The sequence below is a fragment of the Dermacentor andersoni genome, chromosome 1, assembly GCF_023375885.2.
Source record: "Dermacentor andersoni chromosome 1, qqDerAnde1_hic_scaffold, whole genome shotgun sequence".
Lineage (NCBI taxonomy): Eukaryota > Metazoa > Arthropoda > Arachnida > Ixodida > Ixodidae > Dermacentor > Dermacentor andersoni.
This window is the reverse complement of record NC_092814.1, coordinates 35,532,443-35,551,934: the sequence shown is the minus strand read 5'-3', so window position 1 is coordinate 35,551,934 and position 19,492 is coordinate 35,532,443. Positions and strand designations below refer to the sequence as shown.

Sequence of the window (19,492 nt, the reverse complement as noted above, 5' to 3'; positions counted from 1 at the left end):
TGATGAAGAGACGAGTAAAAACGTGGTGTAAATTGAACAGCGACTCATACCCACAGTCAAGCAATATAAATGCCTGCGCGTATACATAAACTATGGAAAGACCCACTGAAGCAGCCACCAAGATAATCTGAAAATAAAGGGGAAGCGGAATGCAGCAATAATGAAACAGCGCACTTTGGGGACACAATAAATGTGACGTAGTGCGTGGAATCTGGAAAGGAGTAATAATAACAGCGGTGACGTTCGCTATGCCATTCTGTGCTTAAAACCGGATAGCTTGCCTGGGTTAGAAGTTTAACAAACATTGGTAGGCCGGCTGGCTTTGGCAGCGCACGGAAAAACGACAAATGAGGTAGTGTAGGGTGACACGGGTTGGGCCTCTTTTGAAGTCAGAGAAGCGGAGGGCAAGATTAGTTTTGAAGAATGACTCAGGAACATCGATGAAAATAAATGGGCGGCAAATGTGCACAAGTGTCTACCTGAAAAGCGTGGACACGGAATGTGGGCAAAGGTCAAGAAAGTTAGCAACCAAGCACAGGCTAATTGAAAGTGTAAACAGACAGACAAAAGCCACCAGAAAGAAAGCGAGAAAAGCAGATACAGTAAATTGGATGGGAACAAAAAAGACCATGGAGAATTACAAAAATGGAAAGAAACAAACTAGAATGGAAAATCTGTACGATAACACAAGGAGAAGTGCCTTGCTATTTGAGGCTCGATCAATCTGGTTGTCTCAGGACAATAACACACTGGAGCTAATATTATCAACAAGACGAGGCACGACATGTATGCTCCAGAAAAAACTCGGAGACCACTCAGCACATCCTAATTGAATGCGAAGGGATTGATCCAGTGAGACCCGCAGGTAACGCACACCATCCAGAAGTGCTTGAATTTAAAGTGGATGGCAGCATCAACCAGTCAGCAGTCGAGATAACCAAGATAGGCTTAGAGTATTGGTGGAAAAAATAAAATATTGATATAACCAGATCCGTTAGAGGCATAGGTAGCAGTACAAAGTAGAGTGGGAAGTTTTGAGGAAGAGAGAAAGAACATTAAATAAAGGTGTACAGAATTGACAGAATGAAAAGCATGTATAACATACCTGACTAGCTCAAGCAGGCTAGGTGACTATTTGTCACCGCCTCGTTTCTAAGGGGATGCCAATAAATCAATAAATAATCAAATCATGATCATCATATACACATTTTGTTAAATTAACCGCATTTTCAGTTTTAATTGAAGTAAGGAAATAAATTTCATGTTTCTCACGCTATTTTTAATGTGACCCATCAAAAATAATTTCCAAACTATGAGGAAAAGGTTATAACGATTTTTTTTTTTTTGGGGGGGGGGGGGGGAGCAATGCAGTGCGCTTGCAGACTCCAGAAATAGAGCGCCTGTGTCACCACAGCCGTGGGCTTCTCGGTTCGGACGTAAGTAATACGAGAAGCTCCCATCTAGATTGTCGAGGCATTTATGTGATGCAACGCGATTTTAGAGAGACATAACCAGATTCCGGGTTTCAGCGCCGCAAAGAAAAAAAGCATGATGCGAGCAACTGGTGTCAGCAAACGAATATCTGGTTTCAGAACATGCGTCATGCTTTACGAGAAAGTAAAGTACGATGACTAACAACCAATATAAATCAAACAATTAGTGTATTAGAATCTTCTTCCTAGAAGTGCAATAAACGATGTCTGTGCCTACTACATTGCGCATAGTGCATAGCCTACAATCCACGCGTCATTGTCATTCGAACTGTCAAAATAATCGACACCCTCCGAAGAGTGGCCCTTCTTCACCTCTTTCTTTGAAATTCCCTTCCTGAACTGCGTCCATGAGCAACTGCGTCTGCAGGATAGTGCGGGTGTTATACCTCATAGCTTTTTTTGTCTTCAAATATGTTTTTTTGCTTGGAGATGGCCGACTAGTAAACAAGTAAACGCTCCGCATTATCTTATTTCTTCGACCGTAAGAGCAATGACAGGAGTAGCTGAATTTTGGCGTTCTTTTCCTTGCAATCTTATCGACTCTTACTCGAGGAGGGATACTGACTGACAGGACAGATTGTTTTGTCACATAGTTCATAATACATTTTCCTTGTAACCCATCGTGTAGTAAGCGCCTGCCAGATTGCGCCAATGGTAGCTTCTTTATTTGTACTTTTATTCTTCCACTTCCAGCATGAACTATAACTCATCTGGTAATCGCTGCGTTTGCGGCAAGGGCGGCTAAAAACTCAAAATGTAGGGGCACATGGTCTCCTCTGTTTGCAGACAATATAGACATCCAGCCCAACCAACGCTTGAACGGTTATTGTCACATTGCCAGAGACCTTACAGGGGCTTGTTGAAGCGTATGACACTAAACCTTTGTTACAGAAATAAGACGTTGGCTGTAATGACTTCACTCTGGTTTCCAATAGATGGATTCAGCAAACGGTGTGAGCTATCCCTTCGCTGCCGCGCTACTCAGTAGCACAAAGACGTTGCCTATAGGTGGAAGATAGGTAGGACATTGGGCAAAATAAGAACAACAGCTTGGTGGCGCAACTCACCACCCCGTTTCAAAGGAGACGCTCATATATCATCCATCTGTCCATGCATCCAAGCTCAAGGCGCCTAGAGGCGGTGTTTCTGCCTGACTCGCCCGTCTTGTCGAAATGCAATAATCCTGAGTTTAGGCTATCCTATAGGCGTTCTCAGTTTCTCATTCCCAATGATCCTTTCGTCCCATTCCCAATGATCCTTTCAATGAGCTTTTCAGGTGCATAAAAAGTCAAGAAAAAAGATTGTTTCTTGTATTCCCTGGACATGGTGATAAACTGCAGGGCGTGGATGGCCCGACGTCGTCTGGCTCGATCCTAGACCATGACACGCCAGCGCCAGGCCCGTACAGCGGAAGCACCAGTGATGTACGGCACATTCGAAACCGAGAAAGAACTTCCACGATGTATCGCCAGACCACCAGATGTCTCCCTTTGCTGCATGCATTGGCTGCTCCTGGAACCACAGCGATTCAGCGACCTGGACATGCGCTCTGTCCCGGCCAGTTTTCCTATGTCCGCTTGGCTTGAGCGCTACGGCTTCAGTATCAGACCGACTAGCCCAAACGTATGTCCTCGCAAGCTGTTCGTCGTGCGTGGTGCGGTGCAAAATATTGAACTCTGCGGTTTTACGTGCCGAAATACAATAGGTACACCTCCAGATTATTTTGACAACCTGGATTTCTTTAATGCGTACCTAAATCTAAGTGCGTGAGCGTTTTTGCATTTCGCTCCTATCGAAATGCAGCCGCCGCGGCTGGGATCGAACATCTGACCCGCGTTGAGCAGCACAACGCTTTAGCCACTGAGCCATCACGGCTGATGAGCCTGGCTTTAAAACGTCTTGCGATATCATACGAAACTTGCTGTGCGGTGCGGTGTGGTACGGGGGTTTGGGCGTGAAAGCACGTCAGAAGCAAAAATACCCACCACACAACTCGCGAAATTTCTTTTTCGCAGCCTAGGCATGGAGCCAGATATGAAATTGTACACGGAGGAAGTCTACTTATTAATCCAATGTGATGATGTATTGACGAAATTCTAGTTTGCAAGACTGCATACTATTTTTATTTTTGCTGATCCTGACATTGTGTTATCAAATCTAGCGTCAAACGCCCCTCAAAGAGTTGCACTTATATTATGCTTCACGGTGGCTACCAAGTTGACGTTTCCGAATTTCCTGAGTTTTCCAGGTTTTCCCAAATGGCTTGGAAATTTTCTTAAGTCACACAGAACTTCCGTTTTATCTCAAGACGGGCTGACACAATGACGTCTGATAAAGATAAAATATGGGGTTATACGTGCCAAAACCACGATCTGATTATGAGACACGCTGTAGTGGGGGACTCCGGAATAATTCTGATCACCTGCGGTTCTTTAAAGTGCACCTAAATCTAAGAACTTGGGTCTTTTCGAATTTCGCCTCCATAGAAATGTGGCCGCCATGGCCGAGAGTTGATCCCGCAACCTCGTGCTTAGCAGCCCAACACCATAGCCACTAAGCAACCACCACAGCTTTATGAAGCATGATGCTGTCACTCTAGTAAACAGGCTAATGAATAAAAATGACTTAGAAGACGTGCGTGAATGTCAAAATTGTTTCTCCAAATCTAATTCCAATAGTAAGTAGTGTTGAATTAAAACAGAAGGGACAGGTTAGTAAAATTGTAAAAGTAAGATTGTAAAAGCTATTTCAAGTTGAATCTATACGAGTAATCAAATGTAACTGCATACAAAACATTTTAGAATCTAATACATTTTATCTATTGCTAATAGACTGATTGGTTATAGGTCTCGAGCGCTGTCACAAGTGAGTTTGTTTCTCATCAAACAAAGCTATAAAATCTATTCACGCAGACCAACCGTAGTTTGCGGAGATCTGTCAATTTTTTGAACTACGGAGACTAAACTCTAGTTTTTGTTTGTTTGTTTTGTTGTTGCTGCGTGTTTCTTTTAACACGTCGCGCCTGTGAAGCGTGATGGCTGGCCACTCCGTTCACAGTCCACAATTACAAGCGATATTAGGATGCTCGCCATCGATCGGACGGGAGATTCTTGCTCTCAGCATCGTCATCTTCAGCCACCTAGAGAAGAGCCTACTGCCCCCCCAAAACGCGTCATTGCCGTTAATCTCCCCGCTTTACGAAAAGCTACATCTGCCGACTCTAGGCGCGTAGTGAAGACGCTTCCTAGTTTAGGGTTTAATTCAAGTGGGCTCATATTCAGCAGTTTTTATGCCAGAAAAGTACATAGCACTGCTGCTGCAGGTCAAAATTATTTACACTACTAAGACAGTGGCGCTCAACGCAAAAAAGAAGGCGCCGACAACGGTGGGACGACAAGGCCGCACCGTTGTTGAAAACAGTGCCTGCGCCTTACAACAAGCGTGAACATAAAATGCTTTTCGAGAGCCGAAATACGAGCTACGAATAACATTGGGGGCCGGAAAGTCATCCATAACCGTCCTGACACACTCAGCTCGCGCACAAGGGCCCGTGAGCCAACATTTTTTTGTTACACATTCAAACAAACTGAACATAACTTGCAGAAGCTTCGCGAGTTGCCACCCTTTTGCCTTGTGCCCGGTTTTGAACGCGCCGTTCACCACATGAAATCCACAGCTTCCAACACCAAGACATCGACGGCCGTCATTGGATGCACACAATTATTTTCTGATCTCAAGAAAAAATTGGATGTTTACGTTAGCTTCATATATGGATACCTCAACGATCTTCGACCGTGAGAGTCCATCTGTGCCACGTTTAAACGTGGACACACCCGCGGTGGTTGCTTAGTGCGCGTTGCGCTGCCAAGCAGAAGCTCGCGGGATCAAATCCCGGCCGCCGCATTTCGAAGAGGGCGAAGTGCAAAAACGTCCATCTCTCGTGCATTGGGGCACGTTAAAGGTCCCCTGGTGGTAAAAATTATTATGGAGTCCCCCACTACGGCGTTCCTCATAATCAAATCATTGTGCTGGCACGTAAAACCCCACAATTCAAACTAAACGTGGGCACTAATTCTTTAGCTCGCGCGCTCACAAGCAAGCATGACGTCTGGGATCACATTTTCACGCTCTCCTTTGCATCCGTCTAACAGCGAACTAAAGGTTCCTCTTTCGCGCAAGTTTGCCTGACGATTCGTCAAACGCCACCATGAGATAGGAGGCTTGGCTCACTTCCGCCCAGTTCGCGCAGCTATTATGTATTTATTATGAGCTGCAATTGCAAAAGGCCCCTAATTTCACTTCGATAGACCCAAAATGCGTTGTTTATTTTCCGAATTCTTTATATACAAGCTGACTGTTCCTGGTCAAGAAGCAGACAAAGAAGACCAAGTGACAAAGTGGGCCTAAAGCCATTCCGTGAACGAGCCATGTTTTGAGGCAACAACAAGAACGTATTGCCGGCCACCGTTGTGGCCGGTGGCGCACGGATTCAAGAATGCGTGCCCAGCGTTAGTAAAGCAGGGTTAGCGAAATTGCGGGCCTAAATGAATAGTTGGCAGTGCTCATGTGCAGGACACCACGGGCAACTGTCGTTTTGCGGTCGTTGCGTGGCTTGAGTGTGGCTAACCACGGCCGGATTAGAGAGTACAGGTGCGCGCGTCGTCCCTCACCCGGCCGTGGGCTAACGGGACAAGGTGACGGCCCATAGCGAATGCCACTGGCTTGTCATCCGATTCGCGGTCAATGTAGCGCTAGCGGTCGCGCTTGGAAAAACGGAAAGAACGGCAAGCCGGCTTTTATTCAGTTTTATCGTGCTTGGACGACAAATTACCAGCGACTTGTCACTGTCGAGACACATTCCATGCTCCAATGCTGTTCGGTCTACTACGATGTTCACAGAACTGCTTTGGACCATTTTTCCTAGATGGCACCGCATTCTGTAGCGTTAGCTATATTTGCAGCGTTCTCATCCCGGCCTGTTCTTATTCGAAAAACAGTTGTTCAGTCGATGTGCTCCATGCGGTTTCGCAAAGGGCTGTTGGCAACACCGTTTCTTCCATAGAGGAATGCAGCTTACAGTTAGCGAAGTCATCGTGCCCCTAGGCGCTAGGCCCGAATTCCCAGCCAAAAGGTACAGCCGCAGAAGTGGGTCACCCGAATATTACTCGTGAATCGAAGGGCCGAACAGCATCGCCGCTGCCTATGCCGAAAAGAAAAAAAAGATAGAAAACAGTCCGCAAATCTTGCACGGATAAAGCCTTGTCACGTAGGCACAGTTTATTTTTGCAGGCTTTATGCCCGGCAGAAGTCGAGAGCCCTGCGATGGCATATACACTCACATTTCGTTTTAGCTTTCTTGCTCTTACGCGGAGTTGTTCAACCGCAGATGCTGTTAGGGCCCAGCTGAAGTAAAACGCGAGAGGCACGGTGCAACGAGCGGCAACCTACTTCACCGGCGTACCACGCGCGTCGCATTCGGAATAAGACCGATGCGATGTACACTGGCATTTACACACACCGCGCTTTTCTGCTCGGCAGAGAAGCGGGCCACGTGTGTGCCCCTGCACGCGTGCGTGTCTGCGGGCCGCCCGATCGACATGTTTGGAGAGGTGCGTACAGAACGTGTAATGGACGGCTAACGGTCTTACTCTTACAGACAGGCGCCGCCGTGTGATATGCGGTCCCCGAGGCAGCGCACGGCGAGCTGCGCGGGGTTCTCGGCAAGCGGCTCGTAATCCCGGTCGCAGGCGAACGCGCACTGGGCGCCCGGCGCCACTACAGCGGTCCACCGTCCGGGCAGCGGCCGCCGGGGGCCGTCGCCGGAGGCGCGCATCCCTGGGGGGCTCGCTCCTCCGGAAAGCGCCGCATCGGGAACGCGCTCGCCGCTTAGTTATGGTTGCATCGCCTATATCATTCGCCAGTGTGTGCACATGCGTATGTGTGCACACATGCGTGACGGCCAAGATGGACCGGCGCCTTGTTTCTATTTGACCGAACTGAATTTCTATGTTCGTTTCATTTTTCTTTTTCTCAGTCGTGCATGAAAAGGGGCGTACTGCAGCACAGAACTCGTTTGCAGGGGTGTTGCTCACCCGTGATCAAGGCGAGCGCTGTTAGTTCAGGTTAGTGCACGTTAGTTCATCCAACAAAGACAAATAATTCCTTTCTGTTCCCTTTTGTAGCAACATTAACACTCTCACTGTTTAGCTTCTTTAGCTATGCCTCATCCTAACTTGGACGACGGCAAGTGACAGAGCACAGCCACAGATCTAGTGTGGCGGAAACTACAATGGCTACTTTGGCCCCGCAGCGCTACCACGATGCTTGCACTGAAAACAGACTGACGGCCGTGGGGCGCAAGTGCTAGTTTACTGTATACGCGTCACATATAACTTGGCTGCATTTTCAAGCGTCTCAAATACTCGAACTGCGTGGCTTCGCTTTCAGCCGGCGCGCAGCCGCAAACGCTATCCGCAGACCGCGCTAGACAGGCCGGGGACGCCCGACTGGCGCCGTGTCTGGCACTGCGCGTGTCCGGACTGGAGAGAGCGGAGAAGCAAGAGAGACCCGTGAATAAAACTGCTCCCCAGCTCGCGCTCGGACGAGCTCATTCGACCAGTGACAGCCGTCTTACCTGGAGGTCCAGACACCTGTCACACCTCTGGCCTTTTCAGTGAGGTATACTGCGCTGTACGAGAGCTGGTTTAGTGTGATTCAAGTAAGAATGCAGTAATACAGACATGAGCAGGTTGTTGTCTTAGCTATACGTCGCCCAGATCGGCCACAAGGGGACTATTGCAGGTACTATAGAAAAAAAATTGAGCGGGAGAAAAACAGACGTCGTAAAGGCCCTAGTTAGCTTAGCCAAATAGATACAAAATACCCGTAAGGGTTGGTGCACGCATGCATCTTTTCGATTGAGTTTCTCCAAACGTTTTTCAAAAATTTAGTTGATGCGACGTGTGAAGCTCTTATTTCAGCGTGCAGAATTTTATACTATCACCCCACTTAACAATATTTGCGAGTTTTGAGCACCTGAATCTAATTCCGGATCATCGCACACTGCAGGCGGTTGCGCCAGCGTACATGTCCGTACACTTAGCTCTTTTATTTTGATTTAGCGCTGTCGGTTTCGTTTGTTTAGTACATCTATATTATGTTACAATATTACAAATACCTCCCCCCCCCCCCTGAATTCACTAATTATGATGTAGGGTCACTAAATGCATCAAAATCGCATAATTTTATTCCATGGCAGTGGAGACTCCATTGAATGAAAGTTAAGGTGGCAGGACCTTGTGCATATTCTAGTGAGTCTTCATAATTGCGTAGTAATTAAATATCGAACTAGGGCGCAGTCAATCAAAGAGTATATTCTCAATAAAATTAATTAAAAGACCGACTCAAACCACAAGAACGAATTACTTTTGTTGTTTCTTTTTTTTTTTGCCCGCTACACTGAACAGAACTGGCGAAAACAAGTCGCCTACAGTATGCCGTAACTGAAAAGGAACTGATATTGTGGTCCATACTTGTTAAATCTTCGCATGCTTACGTCCTCGCCTTAATAGCATTGTTGTGAGCGCATTTGCGTAGTATTCGTAACATCATGAAAAAGATACACTGAAGGAGATCTTCAGAACAGGATTCGTCAAACGGGTTCTCAAGTTTTCCGTGCCAACAAAAGCATTGGAGGCAAGATCCTCTATACTGGAGAGACTGGCGCTGCAGTCGGCGTGACGTGGCACGAGCGATCACGTGGGCATAGCTGCCGCGTCGGATGCTTCTAAACTGGGTGCGAGCTGAGAACGAAAGTACTGGCGACACTAGGGAAGCCTCAATGATGCTATAGCTCGCAACCCACCTATGATAAATACTGAACCATCAAAAAGAATTCAGAGAAAAACAATGAATCATTGCGAAGGGCTATCGCATGTCCGTTGCGCCACGAAGGCTTAGCTACACAGCGAAATTATTTTCGAAGATCGGTGAGAGCGTTCGCAGAAAAATATTCGCTTTTGTCTTGTAATATGTTCATATGCTGCAAGCTAAAGCCCACGGCATGATGCAAATGCGCGCATTAGGTACAGGCATACCCCGTTCGGGAGGAGAAAAGGAAAGCGAGACTACACCGTGGACAACTAGGCAGGGGCGGAGAAAACACCGCCGTCTCCTGTCCGCTCTTTATTGTCCTTTCTTCCTCGTTTTTCGGGCATGGACTCGTACACCTAGCCAAAAATCAGGCTCATTTGTAGTATACTGATTTATTTGCATAATGCATATTATTTAGTTATAGTGAAGATCTTTCTGTAAACATCGATTTGAAAGCGCCTATGGCCTGCGAGAGGGCTGACCTGAAGCGCGGCAGACGTTATTTCCACAGAAAATCCCAATGTACAGGTAGGTATACTTGGAAAGATTCACTAATTAACTTTTTATTTGTTCACATTGTTAGATGTAGAAACCTTGAAATTGAGCAGTTGTGAAATCACTCCTGTCAGCGGAAATTCCATGATTAGCATCATAAGTCACACCGTCTCGAAAATGTGGTACGAAATACATTGATGTTCCTGTTGGAAGTGTCACGTGAGCTTAAAAAGGGTTTCGAGCTATTATTGCAGCACCAATGCATAGTTTAGCAGATTTCGGGGACCAATATCTCGAAAGCGCATGATGCTGTAGTCTCAGTATTTCTGTTAGGCAAATATGACTTCAATATGTCTCGGTTTTACTCCGGCAATTTAAATGAGTGTATAATTTACTATGTTTTCTTTTGGTGCATCATTTTAATTAACTACATGGACGCTTCATTTTGTCATTCAAGTAATGTCTGCCTCTTCATGTAATGTCAAGTGATGTATTCATGTAATGTCAAGTAATGTCTTCAAGTAATGTCTGCCTCTTCATGTTCACTTGAGCGGATCGAAGTACATTACCATTCACTGGCGACCTTGCAGGAACCTGTTCAAACTAAGAAAAAAGAAAAAAAGAAAGCGAGACACACAGGCGGTACCGTTCAAAGCGAAATAGAAATATCACACGATATTGTGCGCGCACGTTCAATCACTCGTTGAGAATTCGTGCGATCGCTGCATTAAAACGACTTCGGCTGCTGATTTATAGTGTATAACAAGAATACATTTGATTGCTTCTTTCACGCAAAATACCAGCTCGTTGGACTCCGTTGCGAGGGCCGGACCCACTTGTGAATTGTGTTTTGTGAAGATGCGTCGTGTGTATAGTGTTCTTGGTCTGCAGTTTGCCCAGGTACACTCATATTGCGTTTACCAACTTCCCGCGTTGTGAAGCCACAGAACTGCACTGTGAGCCACCCGTGCGGTGTTTCGTTTGATCGCCGGTAACCGAATTATGAGTGCGCCGTGTTATCCCACATACCACGTCAGAGGCACGCTACCGGAAGATGGCGCCACCGTACGTCCTCGTCTCAAATAGTAAAATAATAACAAAGAACAGATTGCCAATTTAGTGGATCAAATTTTTTTTGCCCGATTTCCTCATGCCATTTGGTCACGTTGTATGGCAGAAGCAGACATAGTACGGAGCGATACCTGAGCCCGTTTCACCTCTCTCTTGCTTTCCTCTCACCACCATCTTATTAGAATATACAACAAAAGTTGCATGAAACGACGTCCATTGAACCAGAGAACAGGAAGGCACTTGTGTGTCCTCGCCACTTTAGGCTCTCGAAGAAGAAATAGCGGAACGGTGCGCGGAAGAGGAACACACGAAACCTCGTCTATCTTTAGCCTTTGCCAAAGGCGGGCCGAACGAGGGTAATTAGCCGAGCCCCAACCTGTTGTCCGGGGCAGCTCCGTGGGTGCCGGTTCTGTCGAAGCCTCCGGGGGTCCCGTGCAGCCCAGGGCTTTCCTTCCTTGCCACGCACCCGCGACGCAGGAGAAGTGCGTCACGACGCTCAGCGGCGCCCACCGGCACCCCTGGCGACAGCGGGTGCCCTCGCGGGCCACGACCCGGGCCTTGCGCGCCGCGCCGCGATCGCACGACACCCATCCGTGCAACGGCGCCTTGGGCCAGCGACAAGCCAGCTGCTTCCAGCGCTTCGGCGGCCGCGGGGAGCCGGTGGCCTGCAGCCGAGGGGCAACGTCATCATGACGAAGGCGAAAATGACTGCCGGATAGACCCGCAAAGAAAGCAAGGCAAATAAAACATGAAGGCAGACACCCAGTTCATTCAGAGTTGAGACAATCGCTCCATTATATGCGTTCACTGTTCATACCCTGCAGTGTACTAGGCCATGCGACTATAGGCTAACATGTCCAGGTGCCATTAAACTCGCTCTATTTTCCAAAGTATGCAAAATGTAACGCGGCAGACCCCATGAAGGCACTGGTCTACGCTGCTTGGTCCTTTTTATGCGTTCCGTTTTTTTTTTTTTAGCTGCTCCCTCCGGAACACTTCGGTGGTCATTGCTTCACCCGAGGCAGCACGCTGTTGCTTGAGACGTGAACGATCGCATTGAAAACAGAGCAAAATCTCTGCCGTTTGCCGTGGCGGTACCGCGTAAAGACGTTCCACTTCCTCTTAAGTATATTGACAAAGTGAAAAAGACTGCACTCTATGTCAAGACTGCCTACGAACATTTCATGGCCAATTGATGTTATGGGCGTAACTTTCTTTAGACGTTCGGTACTTTTTTTTTTTTTCGTGTCTTGTACTGGGCATACAGTGCACGGACAAGCTATCTTCAATGTTATATGTGCCTTTCAAGCTGCTCTGTTCAGGAGTTCCCGGAAGTGAGAGGAGTGAGAACGGTGCGTGCTATTTTTATATTTTCAACACCGTGAGAAGCCGAGGGCGAGCAGTCAGTTGCAAACGCGTCGGACGACCTTTTTTCTAGCGAGCCCTGAAACGCCGCCGAAAGTGACAAAACAGCGACCCTGATAACCGCACTCGTTGTGTGTATTCGTGACAACGAGCTAGAATTATCCAGGACACAGGTTATCCATCAGACCTCGACAGGCGGGGATTCTTTTTCAAACCACGCGAACAGATCATTAGAATAATTTTCTGAGTGTGCCGAGCCGATTTGAGCTGAGCACACGTGAATTATTCATGGATCACATCTCAGCGCTTTTGTTGCGTCCGCTATTGGGTGAAGCACAGAGTTCAACGGGGAGAAAAGCGAAACGTGGGCAAATATCACACTAGGAAGTTGGGCGTCGTTCTTGTTGCGTTGGTATTGTTTCTTCCCGAAGGAAAAAAAGATACCGATCTACGCGTGTAACTGGCGCTTAGGGGCATAGTTGCCCTTGCGGTGCGCTTAAATTTTAGCGAGTTGAATATCCCTGTAAAAAAAATATTTTACCTAGTGTATGGTAGGGTGACATCGTTCTGTCATGCACACTATAACTGTCTCGGTCAGTGCGGACACCTAAAGTATTCCACGGCATAAGTGGAGTTATCAGCCCTTGCCTTTGGCAAAGGCCAATGATCTCCCCCCACAGGATTGACCAAGCATAATACCTAAATTATGTGGTTTTACGTGCCAAAACCACTTTCTGATTATGAGGCGCGCCGTAGTGGAGGACTCCGGAAATTTAGACCACCTGGGGTTCTTTAACGTGCACCTAAATCTAAGTACACGGGTGTTTTCGCCCCCATAGAAATAAGGCCGCCGTGGCCGGGATTCGATCCCGCGACCTCGTGCTCAGCAGCGCACACCATAGCCACTGAGCAACCATGGTGGGTAAGCATAATACTATACGTAGCTTTGGTGATCTCCCAAGAACCGGCGTACTCGGCGTGATACTGCCAATTGGAAGTGCTGTTCGTCGGTCTGTATTTGCTGTATGTGCACTGGGAGCCAAAATTTCGGCTCATACGGTTATGCTTTTTGTTCTTTTAAGCGGATGTACGAGCAAGGTGAAATGTTTCTCGAATAAAACTTGAAGTACACGCGAGTAGAGGCCATCCCTTCCGTCATAACATACACTAGTCGTACCAACGGCCTCATCCAACAAGTTTCACACAAGCTTTCAAGAGTCTCCAACAGTCGAAGCAGATACCTTTTCATTTTGCTAAGCGTCGTTTTGTGGAACGAATATTTTAGACGTGCTTGTGTATGCCACCTAAAGCACGAAACACAAGCGCGTGAAGACCAGTTGACCCGTGGCTTGACAATAATGCCAACAACTTGTCCAAGAAGGCTGCAAGGAGTTTTTCAACAGATTGCAAAGGAATTCCATCAGTCGAGCGACTTCTTTCGACGCGTCGTTGGACATTTAGGATGATCTTTACGCCCATGGTTCTCTGCTAAAATCTGGAGGTATATATACAGTCATTCGCCGTGAATACGAAGGCGTGGTCGTGTTATGCCTCCTGCAGATCAGAAAGCTGTATACTTTGAGAGACAGTGTGGCAAGAGCCACCAACACGAGCACACTTGTACTGTTGGCCTGAAATCTTTCTTTTCACGAAAATAATAGAAAACGTGCTAAAGAAACCAAATTTGCCAGACGACGCGCCGGGAAAAAAAAAGATGTTGGAACCCGGTAGAAACTTGTGGAATGGAGTTGGTATATCAGTGATGTGACGAATATGATGGTATTTAGCAACAAACACATGGTACCCTTATGCAAGATATATCCTATGTATGCGTACGCATGGCTAGTATCAGCAACAGCGTACACATTGCCGACAAGCGTGAACAGATTCGCACATGTTACCAACATATTGCGCATAGAATGTAATGTCGCGCCGTACCATTTCTTTTCTTCTTCACTCACGTGTGTCTCGAGCTTATATCTGCTATACAGCAGCGGGTTACACAGAGCCGACTACAGACAAGAATATTTTAATCTCGCACACCCGCTTAGAGCAAGCGCACTTGATCTCGACCCCTGTGGTTAGCTGTCAGCGCAGTCCGCGCTGGGCTGTGGGTTTGATGAAGGGTACAGCTGGCGACAAAGCCATGGCGAGAGAACGCTGGCGGCAAGCAGGCGATAAGAACAGGCTGAGTGTTATCGCGGTTCTTTCGCTCTTTTCGCCAGATGCCACAGTCGCCGGCAAAAGAATGCTGCCCCTAGAAGCACTACATAATCTGAGGCCGCTAATCTGGGCATTGTCAAACTCCGCTGTATCACTGACTTAGACATCTTGTCAGATATCATTGGCGGAGAGGGCTGCGGCCTCTGTGGTTTGCTCGAAGTACCGCTATTGCAGAATTGGGACTTAATATGGCCTAATTTGACAGTGTTCAGAATAGCAACCCTGGTCTGTAGGGGTTTAATTTTCTTTATCTTGGTCGACGGGACACCAAGTATCTCGCTGGTCGGAGCTCTTTGTTTAGAGTACCGTTTATGCTGATACATAGGCGGCAATATATCTGTAAAAATGGCGATAGCTAGATCATGCGTCTTTTGCATACCTTTCTGATATGCGGCTCACGTGTGCCCACGTCAGCGGCTGCCCCTGGTATAGTAGCGCAGCAGTTGAGCAGTGGCAACATAGGTGATAAGGCACAAGGCAAATACATAGCTTTAAATGATGGTATCTAATTAATAATGAAATATCCAATTATGTGGCTGCGTGAGAGCGTTTTACTGATAAGCTTGCTATTCTTCCATAAACGGCTATAGGCTGGTGTCTTGTTCTACCTGCTTCATCGAGCGCCATTTCCTCCAAGAGAGAAAAAAAACTTTACTGCAGGAAAGAAGGTTTTATCAAAACTGGTTTTAGTGAAATACGTTCCACCTTAGGGATTACCCAAGTAGACTCCTGCGTGAGCCGGACAAACACAAAAGGGATACACACATAGGCAGGGTGGGCGCTGTCCTGTGTGTATCTCTTTTGCGGTCGTCCGGTTCGTGCAGGAGTCTTCTTATTTACTGCAACGCGCCAAGTAGCCCTGCAACGTATATTGCTCAAGTACATCTTAGACATGTCATCCAAATTTTAGTGTGCCCTGACACGTTAATATCTGAAAGTATTGCACTGCTTGTTGATTTAAAAAATGGTTCTGTTCTCGTTTGATATCGGAAAGATTAGTAAACATCCTTTCATTGAGAGCCATTTTGCAGAGGCCGTATCAAGGAACGTCACCTCACTGAATGGTTTCATCGAACTACAATTTTTCAAAGCTGTTTCATAGAATTTACAGTGCGTTTTAGTTTCATTTCGTCGCAGGATTTTTCAGATCTGTAACGACGGCTCCGAAAGCGAGAAGACTGTAGTTGATCTTGCATTTGTTTGTACTTCTGTGTGTTGTCAAGGGTTGTGAAAACTGAAAGACTAGAGAAACCATGGAGTACGCTTCTTCACATATAACTTTTCTTTCATAGCTGCCGAGCGTGCTGCATGTGTAAGAAAACGAATTAAATGATGCAGGAGGGCAGGGAGGCCAACAGCTGCTCATTTAAGCAATACCCGCGGATACCGGAGTTGAAGAATAATGAAAATCCAGTGCTTTTAGCTTTACAGATAACGGAAGGATACGTAAGACCACCTCTGAGTGAAACAGGCATCTCTAATAAAGCGAACTAAAGGACTGTACAGCGCCATCACCTTCATTGCGCATCATCATCTGCCATCATTGCGCCGCGTATATCGCGTGGCTCGACTCACGAGCACAAGAACACGCTCTCGACTGGGCTGGTCTACGCAGCCACCGCACCGCACCGCTGCCCGAAGTCTTCCCGAATAAATTTAGAGACGAAGGCAAGGCTCGTCGGACGACGTTGCGTCTTTCTACAATAGTGGGCCGGGAAAACGCGCCTTCCACCTTCCGCTCCCATGGCCTTTCCGCGGCTCTAACCGCCACTCCCACCGTTTCGGCCCGGAGGATGGTTCACCCAGCTCGACGCCATCCTGGCGCTGAACGACGTCAGGGCGCAATCGGTGAAATACACCATCCTCCTTGACGCCATCCCGGCAGAAAACGTGCCGTCTTCGTCGTCCCGTCCACCAGCGTGCGGCCCTACAACGCTCTGCGCTCTGAGGTGCTGGCCTACACGGAGTCCGGCACTTGCAGCTCCCAGAGCTTGACCACAAAGTACCGGCTCTGTCTCCACCAACTCGTTCGGCGTCTACCGCTAAAGGTGGGTCCCCCAACGGTCTCTCTTCCTGCGCCATCCCGCCGCGCAGAGGCAGACCACCTTCCTTCAGCTAGCGACCGGTGGACCGATAGGTGCGCTACTTCGGAGTACTAGGCCGCTGCCTTCCATGCGCTGACTCAGTTGTTATAGCCCGCGAACCCTCTTCCCGTCATGAGTGCCGGTACATCACAGGTGCTAGCCGTGACATTGGTGACCGCGGTGTCAACGCCGGCGTCTGCAACGCACGATCGGCATCACCACCGCCTGGCTAATCCGTCGTCCCCCTGCCTGTTCTCCCGTTAAGCAGGGAAACTTCGACATCCGCCGATGAGCTCGTTTACTGGCCATCCGTCCCACGACCTTGCCCCTACAGCTGGCTTGCCCGTTTTCTTGGAACCTCCACCGACGCACGCCAAGCGACAAGAACCTCCACCGTGTCACTCGGCCCTACGAACCCTTTTCACCTGGCCGCCGTGTGTCGTGATCCTTGGACCAGTGCGGCTTGCTGCTGAGCCCTTCGCCACGTCATCCACTACCAGTTTATTGCGCTGCAGCAGCCTTAACTCCATCTAGAGCTGTATACTTTACCATCAGCGCACGATGCCATCTTCCATACGACACTCAAGCCGACGCTGCGGACGTTAGGTGCTCTGAAACTCTGCCACCCCGTGCTTACAGAGCTGTCTAGGGAATCCGCCGCCACTGAGGCCACCATTCGTCCGCTTCCTGATTTTGGCACTATGGCGTCCCCTTCTACGCCGGTTCTAAGTGTAGGCGCACAATAACGCACCGCAACCACTATCCCCACTCTGCCGGCAAGCCCGTAGGCAACGATCTGCCGCGTCACCAGCAGCGCCGGATCATCTTTTCCCAAGTTTTAGAAACATTAACCAGTGCCAACATGTTGTCGACCTGGACAGGCAGCCAACTTTGTACCCAGGCGACATACTTATTCACTTGGGTTTAATTTCTGCGATAATCTGTAGCGTCACCTCCTTTATTGGGCATCATCTGCCATCAACGTGTCGCGCATATCACGAGCATAAGACGACCGCATTCTCGACTGGGCTGGTCTACGCAGCCGCCACTCCGCCTTCCCGAATAAATCTAGGGACGACGGCACGGCTCGTCGACGGTGTGTCTTCCTGCAGGCCGTAACAAACTCCATGAAAAGCGCTAAGACACGTACATTTCTCTACCAGGTTGCCATAATTGTGGTACGGCGGTGCTAAAGCTCGCAAGTGTCTTTAAATCTCTTATATTTACAAGTATATTTTCATACCCTCAGCTAGCCTTTCGTTTATTATTAGTGCCGGAACGTGTGACAGGAGACTTAGTTATCTGCAGTTTCGCTTTCGATGAAATAGGCAGCACTATTCTTGTTAAACGGCGTTCGCCAAAACAGCGTAGCGTGGGTCGCTGTCTGTCCGCTTCCACAAGAAGAAGCACCGAAAAAACAATTGAGGAAGAAACCATCACTGATGATTGTCTAAGTCAATCGCATTTCTCCCCTGCACGTGAAACAAAGCCCGAACGAACTCGCGTCCTCCCTGGGAAACGCTCATTCGAGGACCGTCACATGCACTGGCCGCGACACCCTGATGACGCACAATCGGAACCAGGGCCGTTTTTTGAAAAATACGCGTTTGCGTCCCGCAAGTGGTGATCCTCCAATGGGCGACACTTGGACTCGGCGGCCTGCGATGCGGCCGTTCGCTATGGCGGGCCGCTCGCGGAGCTTCTCTTGTTCGCGCTCCACGGACGCGCGTACCTCGTCGGCCCGTCGCTTCGCCTCCTGCTTGGTACTGCGGCACGCATCGCATACCTGCGCAGTGTCTGCAGGGTCTTTGCATTCTTACGCTCCTTTGCCGCTTGATACATGCGAGGGCTGATTGTGGTATCTGCAAGTAGAGGCCTACGTGCGACAAAGCCCAACGAAGCAACGTATATTTGTGGCGCGCACATCCGTTCCGGCGAGTGGATCAGGGAGAGGAGGCGCCAAGCCAGTAGCAGTGTGCGGGCGGGCGCATGGGGGAGCACCCGGACGGCCTCGCGTTTGACCTTGGCTCCGACTAGGCGAAGAAATGCTTGGCATTTACGGAAAATCTGGCAGAAACCATGTAACGATCAATGTCACGTTAATGTGATTAACATGCATCGAAGCAATGTAGCGACACACGATATTGCCAACGGCGTAACGTCTATACAGCTGGGCTCCTCTCGGGCTTCTTACGCTTCTTACTGCATACACTGCGCCATCTAGCGCCGCGGCCGTAAAGTCCGTGCGTTACGTGGCCTCGCGTTTGACCTTGGTTTCGACTAGACAAAGAAATGCTTCGCTTTTTAAAAATCTGGCAGAAATAATCTAACGATGAAAGTCGCATTAATGCGACATTCATACCCCCTGGCACATACCTAGTTACCCAAGTCAACATCAAAGAGGTTCTTGGAAGAGCAGCGCAAGTAACACACATACCCATTGATCTTGTGATAAAGTTGGCATGAAAACGGTTAGACATATATAGATATGCAGCCCGAGAACTTCCCTATAAATGCTAACCGCCTTAAAACGTGCACTTATCTCAATAAAGCATATACTTGTGAAGCAGTGACCCAGGCTGGCGGAAAAATAATCGCAACGGCTGTGTCACGCCAGAAAAGCACATGTTTTAGGATTGCGCTACACAAACAGCATGGCTGTGTGTCACCCGAGCAAGGTCCGCGCTTGGCGCGGATTCTGTTGGCATTGTTGGCGCGCATTGGCGTTGTTTCTTTCAAAAACTGTTGCCCCCCCCCCCCCCATCACATTATGTAAATTAAAACACACATTTAACCCACAGGTATAATTAAACTTTAAAACACAGTTAGGACAACAAGCTTTACAGCTGTGCCTCACTCCAGCAAAGCAAATACTTTAGGGTGTCGGGA

At 48.3% G+C, this 19,492-nt stretch overlaps 1 protein-coding gene across 5 annotated transcripts in view; it reads right to left on the bottom strand.

The window, feature by feature from the left end:
• Positions 1-19,492, bottom strand: part of LOC126545767 (sushi, von Willebrand factor type A, EGF and pentraxin domain-containing protein 1-like) — a 185,683-nt gene that overhangs the window by 95,346 nt on the left and 70,845 nt on the right. For all 5 annotated transcript variants that reach the window (XM_050193740.3, XM_055061312.2, XM_055061313.2 and 2 more), the window contains exon 9: positions 11,308-11,596. In XM_050193740.3, coding sequence (XP_050049697.2) covers positions 11,308-11,596 — 289 coding nt within the window. The remainder of the gene's footprint in view (positions 1-11,307; positions 11,597-19,492) is intronic.